The sequence below is a fragment of the Vicia villosa genome, linkage group LG7 (genome assembly GCF_029867415.1).
Source record: "Vicia villosa cultivar HV-30 ecotype Madison, WI linkage group LG7, Vvil1.0, whole genome shotgun sequence".
Lineage (NCBI taxonomy): Eukaryota > Viridiplantae > Streptophyta > Magnoliopsida > Fabales > Fabaceae > Vicia > Vicia villosa.
The window spans coordinates 66,741,476-66,755,005 of NC_081186.1; the positions used below are offsets into that span (position 1 = coordinate 66,741,476).

The following is a 13,530-nucleotide window of genomic DNA, read 5'->3' on the forward strand; positions in this document are numbered from 1 at the left end:
CACTTGTATGATTTTATTTTTCATCATCACTTCTAACAATCTCTACTACACACTCATATAATTTCGATTAAACTTTCCATTATGGCTCTTCTCACTATGGGTGAGAAACACAGAGGCACAATAGCAAACATTGCCGAATTTATGAGTTTTACATATTAATTCGTATATTTTACGTTATCGCATATTTTACACGTTCGTATATTTTACATATTATTATTTTTTTGTTTAGGATCCCGAAAGATTTCGATGTCATCGACACGGTTTTCCGTCTCCCGATCCTATTATCATACCATATTTAATACAAGCGAGTTTTGGACATGTGATAAACATTTCAAACACAAGAATTGACACGAGGTTCATACTTGCACTGTTAGAAAGATGGAGACCGGAAACACACGCGTTTCATCTCCCCACTGGTGAATGCACCGTCACCTTAGAAGATGTTTACATGCTGTTGGGTCTTCCCATTGACGGTAACGAAGTGAATGGTCCTGTTCAACTACCCAATAGTCAATGTGAGGAATTGTTGGGCAAAGATATGTTAGGTCAAGGTGATGCGAGGGGACAAGGTATTTTTCTTACTCAACTTAAGGATCATTATGAAAGTCTTCAATTGAATGACAATTCAACCGAGGAAGAAAAAATAATAAAAGCTAGAAATTACATTATGATGATGTTTGGTTGCTTCTTATTTCCCGAAAGTACGGGCAATAGTGTCAATATGTTGTATTTACCATTGCTTCGAGATTTTAACCAAACAAGAGAGTATAGTTGGGGTTCCGCTGTTTTAGCCTTTCTATACGCTTCATTGTGTAAGTGTGCAAAAAAACGCTTGTACTTTCTTTGGATGCACCCTCTTGCTGCAAGTATGGGGTTGGTGGAGATTAGACTCTCTTAACCCCATAAACGACATGATATTCAGCTTCCCCTACGCAACAAATTAAGTCCACATCGCTATCTATTTCATATTAACTGATGATAAATATTTGTAAATAACTTAATAAAACTCTTTGTTTTAGGTTTTGCGTAACGGGCATGAATTACACGAAGAATCCTCGACGACATCTAGCCACGTATCGAAATCTTTTGGATCACCTTGGGGAAGGCGATGTATGTATTACCTATACAATTTTCTTATTTTACTTTATTTATCTTTAATCTTTATCATTAATTTAATTTTATATGCAGTTTATTTGGAGACCATATTTGGGTTTGGAGCATCAACCCAACCAAGAGGATATGGAAATTTGGACTGCAAAAACCGCAATCATACGGTTCAACATTGTGGAGATGCACCAAAGCGACCGAGTTAAAATGCAATTCGGCATGCTTCAAGATATTCCGTCTGACCCAACTTGTTTGGATCCTTGGCATCAAAAAAGGGTCGACGGTCAGTGGGATATTGTTAACTGGCAAAATTTTGCACCGGAATGCTGTAGGATGTGGAGGAGACGTGCCCGACATGTGTTGTTGTTTCCTATTTTCCCCGATGTGCATCCTATGCAACACACACGTCAATATATGTCATGGTACAGAATGGTTACTAACCCTGAGATGTTTGTGGTTGAGCCGAGGTATTTGGTCGACCCACGCACACGTTGGGCATCGACATCAAATCAACAACAACAATACCAACCAACACACACCACCCAACAAGTAAACCAACCAGAATACCAACAACCGTTCACCACCGAACAACAATACTAACACCAAACCTCCCATCAAACACAACGGCGACGTAGATCCACAAGCACCCAACCCCAATACACCGACATGCCCCACACACAATCACAATACCAAGAACAAAGACAATACTTTCGAAGCGACGGTGCGGGCCCTTCATCATACCCTAGCCCAGACATGGGCATGCATGAACAATATTCCCCAACCGACCCCACCTACAGCCAACCATCACACCATACTGGCCAACAAACTTATATGTACCAAACTCCACAAAATCCAATTCCAACTTACCCAACTTTTTCGGATGAGCAATGTTATCGAGTTCGCATTGATCCCACCCCCCACCGATGCGACAAAATTTTGACAATATGGGTCAACGATTATTTGCAAGCGGGACTTCGGAAGATTTTGATCTGACGGATTACATGGACGCTGAACGCATTGATTTCACGGAGCCCTCAACCCAACCACGACATGAAGGTCCTAGAGTGCAACAACGAACTAGGCGATCTCGCAATAGTCGTTTTCAAAATCCGAACGATAATTAAATTTTATGTAATTCTATTCCTATTATGTAATCATTTTATCTTAATGGAAATCTTTGTCGTCTTTGTTCAAGTGTCAATTTTCAGTTATTTAAGGAAACCAAAAAAAAACAAAAAAGCACCAAGGCGCCATCTGAGATGGCTTGTTGCAGAAAAGCTGCACATAGGAGCCATCTCAAATGGCGCCTCCCTTAGTAGGAGCCATCTCAAATGGCGCCTCCCTTCATCTGGTACAATGCATGGCGCCTTAGTGTTAACGTATTCTGAAACCTGGTTATTTGCGTAATTTTTTCCGAAAAGTGGTTATTTGCGTAAATTTTTTTAATACATGGTTATTTAAAAAACAATTCATCTATTGCAGTACCATAAAAATTTGGCCATAACGTTTTGTTGGTCCAATAACAGCATTCCTGTTCATGCACACCCCTTGGTGTAAGTGTTTTTCGGTTCGTATCCGAATGAGTGCGATTTTTAGTCATCTTTTTCTTTACTGTTTGAAAAACAAACCAAATTTATTATGACGATTTTGTTCTTGATTCTTGATACGGAAGCCTCGGTTGCCATTATTTGTATTACTATAAGATTGTTAGAAAATTAATTTAAACCGAATGGAATCGAGGCTAAAATCGTGTACGAAACACTTTCCTTATAGTATTTCAAGCACTCTCAAATTGTCTTAGAGTTTCTATGCAGGAATACCTAGGATAATTCAGCCTTCTCGAGTCTGCGCAAGACCGACGAAAACTCGAACGTAGCGAAGAGTGTCTTGAATTTATTCTAGAGGATTTGTGTTTTGTGTTGTGTTTTTATGAATTCGGAATGAATTATTTATAGGCCATATTGGTATTGTTTCACAAGGTAGCGACCCTTGGTGAAATAATCTCTTTTACCAAAAGTTACAATGTTTGACCTACTGCAACATTTACCAAGAGTTGAATGTTTTCATTCTGCAATATTTTATGAAGTGTTGCCAACTTTCGAATTCAAAATTCAAATCCACTAACATATTTTCCTTGTCATTTTGAAATACACTCATATTATTAGTGATTGTTATAATTTACAACAATTTGGTCTATTTGAAGGAGTAATTTCATCTTAAAGAGTGTTCGGTAAATTTTTCATCATATCCCCAAACCCCACCCATATTTCTATTTCTAATCCTATCACCATTACAATTTATCTAATCATGCTTATAAAAAAAACATTTTATCTTCTCATCATATCCAAATGTTCTCGATCTTCAAATGTTCTCGATCTTGTACATTTGTATATGCTTATGTCCACTCCAACACAGTGCACAACAAAAACAAAAACAGAAAGCAATGTCTTGCTATTTCATTATTGTCAACGATACTAAAGATCACGTATACCATGTCGTGTTAAGTACTGAGAACAAAAAGAGTAACTTTTTTTCCCGACTAAGGTTTTTTATTTGAGTGAAACTCCAATTTATTTACTAATAAAAAAGACGATGAACGAGGTTACTTAATTGAAATATACTTTTGAGTTGTATTTCAATTAAGGAAAGATGGTGCACATATGTATAGACGGTCTTATTAGGTTTTGTTCATAATCATTCTAAATAAATTATGAAAAATACAATAAATTTCTGCAATAAAAAATCAGAAGATAGAAAAAAGATAAAATAAAACATTCATTTGATTTTATTGATAATTTGTCATCTCTCAATGAGAGTATATATATAAAGGTTTTTTCTTTGGCCACCTCCCTATGGGGGTCACCCCAAGCGAAAATCCCAAAATACCCCTGCTTCGGAAATGAACTTCCGAAGCGCTTTTTTATTTTAAAAAATTTCCTTAATTCGGAAGTGCATCTCCGAAAACACCCCATGGGGGGTGTCTTCGGAGATGAACTTCCGAAAACACCTCATGAGGGGTGTCTTCGGAAATGAACTTCCGAATTATGCAGAAACTGTGTTTTTTTTTTTATGTTTTTCATAACAGTCTCGCATTTTAATTAAACGCAAACGCCAAATAAAATAAGCAATAGATAAACTGAAAATACTAATATGATAAATAAACAAAAAAAAATACTAATCCGATGAAAATAATATATACAAACCGAAAAAAATAAAAATAGTGTGCTAAAGATACAATCCGATAACAAAAAATATATAAACCCGACCACTACTGGGTGTGCCTAAACCTCTCCCCCTGAGACCTCCTCTGCCGCCTGTATGTCGCCGCACGGTCCGCATCAGTGACGATCATCTCCATCACGGCGACTGCCTCTGGACCGCCCCGCTCCACGATACCTCGACCCAACGCGTCCCGCCCAAGCATCGATATCCGCTGGCAGATCGGCATGAGATCAATGGCGTGATCATCCTCGGCCTGCTGGTTCTCCAGGATCTCCTCGTGTGCTGGCCTAGGAGCGCCGGGAATGTCGGGTCTCAGAAGAGGATGTGACACCCGGTAGAACCATGTGACGTATCCCTCCTCACTGTGCCAGTCCTGGGTGACCCGAGTGAGACGGTACTCCAGCGGTACCACATGATCCTCCCAATGCTCCCATATGGCAGTGAGCTGCACTCGGGTCACAGTGTCGGGAGCAGCCTCAAAGGGTGACCTGGGTATCCGCTGCACGAATCCGAACTGACGCATGCACCGCTCATGGAGATATCGAACCATGATGCCGGTCCCGCATGCCAACCAGCCTGAATATAGAGCAATGCCGTCAAAGGGGACAATCTGAGCGTAGTCGACGAACGGCCTCCAGGTGACGTCGTCGTGCATCGTGCGGTCCAAGTACAGACGGTATGGTCCCACCGCATCGTTCCCCCTCTGGAGAGCGTATCTGGCGGCCCTGGGCATGGCGTCCACGTAAGCAGGATCGATGTGAAAGCCGTGGATGCGGGAGAAGTAGGAGATGATCCAGCTCTGAAACAGAAACAAGATAATGTATTAAAATTAAATACGAAACATATATAAATAAATAAATATGATAATGTATTAAAATAAAACGTACCGTAAGCAGTGTGCAGGATCCGACCAACTGCCTCGTCCTCCAGTTGGAGGCCTCATTCAGCTTCTGGTAGAGATATGCCAGAGTAGCTGACCCCCAGTTCCACTGGTGAACGGTATCCAGGTCCATGAAATAGCGGAGGTAGGCCACGTCGACGTACCTGGCACTCTTGTCCACAAAGCATGCAGCGCCTACCACATGCATGTACCAGCACCGGAGAGCGCAGCCGCGGTGGTACTCCCTGAATAGGTCGTTATCCTCCTGCTCGGCCTCGGCCGCCGCGTCCAAGTGGAACTCAAAATAGATGCTCAGTGTAGTGAACCGGACATGAGGCCCACAAGTCGTGACGCACTCAAAGTGAGCAACCTCGTGCGGCAGGCTCAAATAGTGCATCATCCACTCAATGGCCTCGACCCTCTGGATCCTGGAGTGGTCCAACAGCAGCCCCCTAATAGGCAGGTGGATAAGACACTGGACGTCATGCAAGGTGATCGTCAACTCCCCCACCGGCAAGTGGAAAGAAGACGTCTCCTTGTGCCAGCGCTCCACAAATGCCCCCTGCATGCCGGTGCTGATGGTGGTGTACCCGGTCATGCAGAGCCCGCTAAGCCCTGAACCTCGCACATGGTCGTTAAACCACTGAGCTGCTGGTTTAAACAGACCGAAAATCTTCCTGGAGTGGTTCACCATTTTCAATGGCTCTCTCTCCTGTTACAAAAAAAAACAAATAAGCGAGAAATAAACGGTAAAATTATAAAAAACGGTGACAAATAAACGGCTAAGTTAAAAAAAATACCTCTCCCACCCATATCCGCCGAGCGACGTGATCCTGGTAGTGAATCAGCAGGGAAGTGTCAAAAGGCCCTCTCGGATAGCTATCCATCTCCTGCTCCTCCTGCTCCTCCTCCTCCCCGACTGGAGGGTCAACATCCGGTATGACCTCCTCCTCCTCATCCTCATCCTCCTCCTCTCGCTGGCGGGAAGAAGATACCCGAGCCAGCCTACTCCTAGAGCCTGAAGCAGATGAACTCTCCACCAAGTCCTGTGGAACGTGCACACGGCGTCCCCGGCCCCGCCCGCGTGTCGACGCCAGCTGCGCCGCCGCCCGCTCGCGTCTAGCCGACGCAGTCTGGGACTCCCTGCCCTGTCTGATGCGTGCTGGCTGGTTGCCTGACATGTTCCTGTAAACAATCGAAATCGATTAATATGCGAGACAAATGAAAAAACAAAAAAATGCACTTCTGATACAGTTCGGAAGTTCATTTCCGAAACTGGGATGGAGGTGTTTTCGGAAATGAACTTCCGAAACACCCCTACGCAGAGCTTTTCTGCAACCTACAATGGCAGACCCCAAAATCAAACTTTAAACCTATGTATACACATTCTAAACATCCTAAATACCAGTACCAACCTAACCTAATACATATTTTCCTATTTGTAAACACCCTAATATCAATTTTAAGCATAGATCTAAAACTCATAATGCTTACCGATTGAAGAGGTTGGATTGCTTTTTAATGTAGTATAGGAAGCTTGTTGGAGCCTTTGATGTTGCCTTGGAAGTCTTTTAACAAAATTTTGCCTTTGGTGTTGTTTGATGTTGGATTAGGGTAAATGAATGGGGGAGGGGGAGTGTTCTGCTTAATCTGCAGAACGCGCATTGTTTCGGAAGTTCACTTCCGAAATGCGGTTTTCGGAAATGAACTTCCGAAATAAGACAATTTTTTTAAAAAAAAAAGGCGCTTTCGGAGATGAACTTCCGAAAACACCTTTTTCATGCAGTTCGGAAGTTTATTTCCGAAGTCAGGGGTAGTTTGGGTTTTTCACCAGAGGTTAACTAGAAGGTTGGGAGGTTGGCAAAGAAATTTTCATATATAAAATAGAGTTAAAAAATAGTGCACGGATCGTGTAAAATAGTTTTACATTGTCATTCAATAGAAAGTCATCAATCTACCATATCATTAATTTTTTTTAAATAAAAAAATAGTTTAATTAAATACATGGTAATGATTTACTTGACAGTATAAAAAAAAATTATTTTGTTAGTGCATCACTCATTTTCTCTATAAAATATTTATATTCTATCATACTATCACTACTCACCCTTTCAAGGACAACTTTGTCAAGGTTGTTCAAAATAATTGTTGAACCAAGTCCCTTGGTTCCCATTGTTTGAAGTAAGAAGAAATCAAGGGGTTCAAGAATCCTACACGTGCTCTATTCCACCAAGAGATACTTCTCCATTCTTTTGTAATTAACACAACTATGGATCCCACAATTTGAAGTATAATTTGGCATTGAAAAATGCAACAAGAATATCTGTTGCAACCAAACACAGTGATGCCCAATATATTGACAAGTACCTTATATGATAACCCAGTGTGAGTTGATGCAACAACAAATAACATAGAAATTCCATTTCTTATTACAACATCAATGGGTACATGAAGAAAGGTACCAGGAGTTGTAATTGTATAAGATAGAAATAGAAATGTTGCCACTTCACATTGATTAAGCTTAAAAGCAATGTCACTTGTTGAGTTTGACCTTTGAAATTTTCCCAGCCATTGTTGAATATTATTTATGTGTTTACTGGTTGCAATAAGAACGGAGGCAACAAAATCATTTATAAGGTAATTCTCAATTGTTCTCCATTTAGCTTTGTTATTGAAAGTGAGGCACGGAAGAATATGTTCACAAAATTTCCACGTAGGGCTGTTCGAAAAAAAAAAAAAACTGAACCGTACCGTACTGCCGAACCGAATCATATTGAAGTTAAAATAACCAAACCGTTATGTTTGATTAATAAACCAAACCATATTGTACGAACAGTTCTAGAACTGAACCGAAATTGTAACAGAACTGAGTAAGAAAAGCCACAAGACATATGGAACTAAGTCATTATGTGTATAACCACCAAGCAAGGAATGCCAAAAAAATTCTTAGTTCAATAATTTTGCAAACAAACTTTACAAAATTACACAAGAGGATGGAGTACCACTCATGATGAAATGATTTAGGTGTATAGAAGAACATGAAATGAGAGTGAAAATTATTTTCATGTCTTGGAAGATAATGGTGTTCAAACAAAATGTCAAGTAAAAAAATCTTAATCATATTTAAGATCAAACCCCACCTCAAATGTAACAAAAGAAAAACTCCATCTCAAATCGTGTGTTGTCAATGTTACCTAGAAAGTTATAGCAAACTTGTAAAACGCTCTTCTATAGATTTTTTGGCATGCATTGAGACCCGTTGCTATCATGAGTCCATGACTCTTGTTTTTCTTAGCTCATATCAAATTCACATAATAATTATGAGAAGAAAAAACTAGAAATTTAAATGATAATCATGCTTTTCACATGGACAGCTAGCAGTTCCAAGAATGCATTGGATAGATGTCGAAATGAAATATTTAATCTATCTGTTTTATGCAGTCTGGTTCATAGGAAAAAAAATCTTAATAATTTAGAGTTCGTGGCGAGAGGTCATGGCATTGGATATGTAATATAATATATTTTGATGTTATTGTTATTTACTTATTTTCATCCCGTTGGTTTAGTTTTGAAATAAATTCATTCCAAGTTTTGATGATGATTGGATTAGGTCGGTTTTCGATTTTCATTATCTCTATTCTCTATATTATAAAGTAATTGTGAGTGAAGAATAATTTTCCTGCACAAAACAGAGAAGATTTGAAATATTAAATATCTAGTTTTCAAATAAATAATAAATTACATTATCAAGTTACCATATATTCTTTTACTATTTTAATTTAAATAAGAATCATTAATACTGAAATTTGAATATTAAATAGAATATATAATTATCAATACCTATAACTATCTATAAAAGAGATATGTTTTTAGACTAACTTATTTTTGTTCTTAAAATATTCTTTATTTTCTTTTTTTAATAAATAATAAAATACAACTAAAAAACGGTGTTGTTAGTAACTTCTGTCCGATATTCCATCATAAATATTTGAGTGTTAATAACTTTCATTTTTTTATATTTATCCTTTACTATTTGCTCATATAAACAATGGCGAGGTCAGAAAAGTTATGAAGTCTGTTCAAATATTTAAATACCGCAAATTTATTGTATATAATATATAAATAGTTATCAAACAGAATAAAAAATTAAAGATAACCTTATAGTAGGATGTAAAATAAAAACACGAGGCAAATGTCCTTTCTGAGACTTCTTTACGGTGAATGTTCGAATAATATCAATATCATCAAGTGACTTGAATATCTCCCGCTTAGTGTAACATACCATTAAGTCATTGAACAACACATCGTTGATCTTATTGCGCAATTTAGACTTGATAATCTTTATTGCTGAAAAGGCTCTTTCAACGGATGCTGTCGACACCGGTAATATCAAAGATAACTCAATAAATTTGTAAATAAATGGAAATACCAAATGTTTCTCAGTTTGAACCATGTTCATAGCCAAACTTTGAACATCTTCACAAGTAAAAAGATGAAGCATTTCTTTTCACTTGAACAACATAAGTTTAAAGTTGATCCCTTATTGTTCCACGGTCATCATCAGAAAAGTCTCCATGATAAATATCAGCAAGACAGGCAAGCTTATCAATATCAAACTTGGAGAAAGAGTTCTTGGGGTCAAGACAAGAGAAGCAATCAAGGATAATGTTACTTCATTCACTAAAGCGGTGATCCATCTCGACACATATTTTGTCAATAGCTACATAAAAAATCTCTGCTCGGTAATGATGAAGATTAGTGATAGTTCTCCCTTCTGCCCTTGACCGACCCCGAACCGGTATTTCATCATCCATATTTGACATTAGAATACATTTAGCAACACAAAATTCCTCAGTAAATAAATTATCCCAACCACTATTTCTCATTGTGGCCATCCGAGCTTTGACAATATCAACTAATTCCATGGCATTCACAATATTAAGATCTTTTCTTTGTAATACATTTGAAAGCTCGTTTGTGATACCAAACAACTTTAACATTAACTTCAAAATAAAAGAAATTTTAAAACTCTCCATTTTTTTCTATCAAACCTGTTGTTTGAGATGCTACACATCCATCTCCATCGACCATACTAAGTATCTTTAACACAGATGACCACATTTGATCCAAACGAATAAATCTAATATGATGTGAACCTCGTCTAGTATCCTCGGGTCTAGTGAGACTAGATGATTGGTGCAATCACCTTCCTCTAGATATTTTACCCCTCTCAAGTTGATTTAAAATATCTTGGTGTTATGCATCCGTCAAAGCATCTCTCCTCTTACAAGATGAACTCGTTACGTTCACAATCAAGGATATGTACTCAAAGAAATCATGAATAGATGAGCAACTACTAGCAACAGACACAACAACCAATTACAAACGGTGACCATAGCAATGGATATGGAAAGAATAAGAGTGTGTTTGGATGGAGCATTTTAATGAGGGAAAGTAATTTTTTGAGGGAATTTAAAATGATTTGACAAAAATCCATTGTTTGGATACAAAAATGAAGAATTGTTAAAATGATGGAAATTTATGGAGTATTTCATCTAAGTTAAATTTAATCATTTTGAAATGACACCAAAAACCAAAGAATTTGAAATTCCTCTCATGTTCCATAGAATGTATTTGTTATTATTATTTCTTCAAACTTTACAAATTGGTCCTCATATTTTTCAAAATTATAAAATTGACCCCAAAAATTTTCAAAAAATTGCAAATTGGTCCTTAATAATTTTTAAAATTTACAATTTGGTCCTTCAAATTTTTAAAAATTGCAAATTAGTCCCTACTTTTTCATTTTTTAATTTGGTCCAAAAAAATTTAATTTTATAAAAAATGACACCAAAAATCTAACAATGAATTATCTTAATACTACATCCAAACAAAATAATTTAAAAATGAATGGATTTGAATTGAATCATTTGAATTACTTTAAATTTTAAATTACTTTAAAATTTCTAATTACCTCATCCAAACACACTCTAAGGGTTTTCATCTAGAATCTTTCTTTGCAAACCATTAAATTCATCTCTCATATTTGAAGCTATATCATATCCTTGCCCCCGTATCCTTGAAATAGATAACGTGTATTTATCAAGAATACCATAAAAAGCATCCTTTAATGCCTTAGATGTAGTATCTTTGACATGATGTAGAGAAATAAATCGTTCCACAATATGCCCTTTGTCGTTAACAAACCTAAAACAAATTCAACAAGTTTACTTTGTGGCATAATAAGTAATGAAAAATAAAAAATGGAAATTGAAAACAAATACAACTACTAACCTCAACATCACCGCCAAGCTCTTCCATAATCACCTTGGTAACTTCATGTGCACAACACATTGCAAGCTCCTTTTCAATGTCACTGGAAATCATTGTGCAATTTTTTCCACCACGGTCAAAAGCATTGCTTACTTGTTCATCCTTAGATTTTACCCAATCTACCATCTCTCTAAAATTTCCCTTATTTAGAGAAATAGAGGATTCATCATGGCCAAGGAAAGCCATGCCTTGTGCAATTAGATATCTTGAACAGTCTATAGAACAAGTCAAACGAATCTTATATAATTCTTCTGACTCCTTGGTTGCTCTAGCAAACTTACTAGCCATACTTTGTCTTTAATTATTATAATCATCGTAGTGCTTGACACATGAGTTGTGCAAACTATTATGACTACCAACGTGATCTTTTAAGCCTTGAGATGCATGCTTCCAATCTTTATATCCACTTTTAGTGAAGACTTCAAAACCAAAGTGCTCGGCCCTCCTGGGTCTCTTAAAGAGAAAGCAATAAAAACAATAAGCTACATCTTTGATCTCACTGTATTCTAACCATGCATAATTTTTATACCATGATTTACTAAATGCTCTTTTAGCACTTCCAAATGGAGTACGAGGAAAGCTTGTCAAATCTGGTTGCATTGGACCCTTCATTATATATGCCCTCCTCACTTGGTCTTGAATATCCGGAGCATAATCATTAATTTGTTTCTTAAGACCTAGAACACGCACTATCTCATATAGATTAAACTCATCAATCACATTATTAGGTAGTGATTGTAATTCGGCTTCCGATTGCTCAACATTCACATTCTCAATACTTTCTCTATCAACCAAAAATCTCCTCATCTCTGTCATTGAATAAAACAAATCAAACAATTAATAACAATATACCCAATAAAATTATCACAAGTTGATAAATTTCGAGGATTACATTAAGTGTCTATCCTATTTTTCTATTTGATAACTTTGTTTCAAATTCTTCAATGATCCTTACATGGTTTCAAAAATAAAGGTGTGGCCAAATAATTATCATCTACCTAGCTAGCAACACACGAAGGGATAATAATATAAGTTACTAATCTCTTAAACTAGCATATGTGTATAATATAAGTTATCTCTTAAACTATAAACTAGCTTATAGATATAAGCTATTTTTTCAGCACATAGCTTATGTAATCTCATGATATCTGTTTCTCCCTCTTCTTATAATATCCTTCTTCTCAAACACTCTTCATCTTCATCTCCACAACAACACCATCACCATCATAACCTAATTTTCCACCACAATAAAACCAAATCCTTTCAAAATCCCACTACAAAAAAAACTCTTCTTTCAATTTCATTTCAAAATTATTCAAATCATACACAAAAAATCAAAACTTTGATCAAATCATCAACGTTCTTCATTCTCGAAATTCAAATCAAATCTTTCTCTCAAATCAAAATTTCATGAATCTTGCAAACTATCAAATCAAAACATTAATGGAGAAGGAAAGTTACCGAATCGGCGAAGGGTGGGAAAACGTTGGTGGAGAAAGCATGGGAGGCTTGTGGGTCGTCGACGGAGGTGGCGGTGGACAGTCTACCGTCCGAAATACTGTGTCGGCGGCGTGGGTCGCGTTGTCATCTCTCTGTCTCTTTTTTTTCTTCTAAACGTTTTACTTTCTCACTTTTTTCCTTATTTGTTTTATTAATTTAAAATTTACTTTTTTTTTACTCCAGCTCAAAAAAAAAAAATTGGACTGGACAATGGTCCACCCTAACTGGGCCCAAGCTTCGCCGATGCATATAAATACATTACACATCCGTAAAACTATCCTTTCTCTCTTTTACTTTTTTCTTACTAACATTTTATTGATTTTCAACTTCATTCTCTACCATATATTTCTAACTAAGTACTTTTTTTTGTTAACTTCTCATTTTGGTATTAGGTGGATGCAAAGAGTATGCCACAATGTATATAGGATAAAGAAGAAGATAAGAAAATTGAATGGAATAGTTTCAAATAAAAGCCTATGTGTTTTATG

General features: G+C 37.0%; 1 protein-coding gene and 1 long non-coding RNA gene across 2 annotated transcripts; one reads left to right on the top strand and one right to left on the bottom strand.

Annotated features, from left to right (window-relative positions):
- The first annotated feature begins 448 nt into the window (after positions 1 to 448).
- Positions 449 to 1,707, top strand: LOC131619239 (protein MAIN-LIKE 2-like). Its single transcript, XM_058890359.1, has 3 exons — positions 449 to 873; positions 1,020 to 1,110; positions 1,189 to 1,707. The coding sequence occupies exons 1-3, from the start codon at positions 449 to 451 to the stop codon at positions 1,705 to 1,707; spliced, it is 1,035 nt and encodes a 344-aa protein (XP_058746342.1).
- Positions 1,708 to 10,110: 8,403 nt separating this feature from the next.
- On the bottom strand, positions 10,111 to 13,143 carry LOC131620664 (uncharacterized). Its single transcript, XR_009289242.1, has 3 exons — positions 13,004 to 13,143; positions 11,504 to 12,351; positions 10,111 to 11,416 (listed from the first exon to the last, which is right to left on the bottom strand). It is a non-coding gene; the product is annotated as an uncharacterized LOC131620664 (long non-coding RNA).
- Positions 13,144 to 13,530: the final 387 nt, after the last annotated feature.

What these genes read in the sequence shown, in the direction of transcription:
- LOC131619239 (XM_058890359.1), top strand. Translation starts at nt 449, where the DNA reads ATGCTGTTGGGTCTTCCCATTGACGGTAACGAAGTGAATGGTCCTGTT. An exon ending in CCTCTTGCTGCAAGTATGGG is followed by an intron (nt 874 to 1,019) that starts GTTGGTGGAGAT and finishes TCTTTGTTTTAG; the next exon opens with GTTTTGCGTAACGGGCATGA. An exon ending in ATCACCTTGGGGAAGGCGAT is followed by an intron (nt 1,111 to 1,188) that starts GTATGTATTACC and finishes TTTTATATGCAG; the next exon opens with TTTATTTGGAGACCATATTT.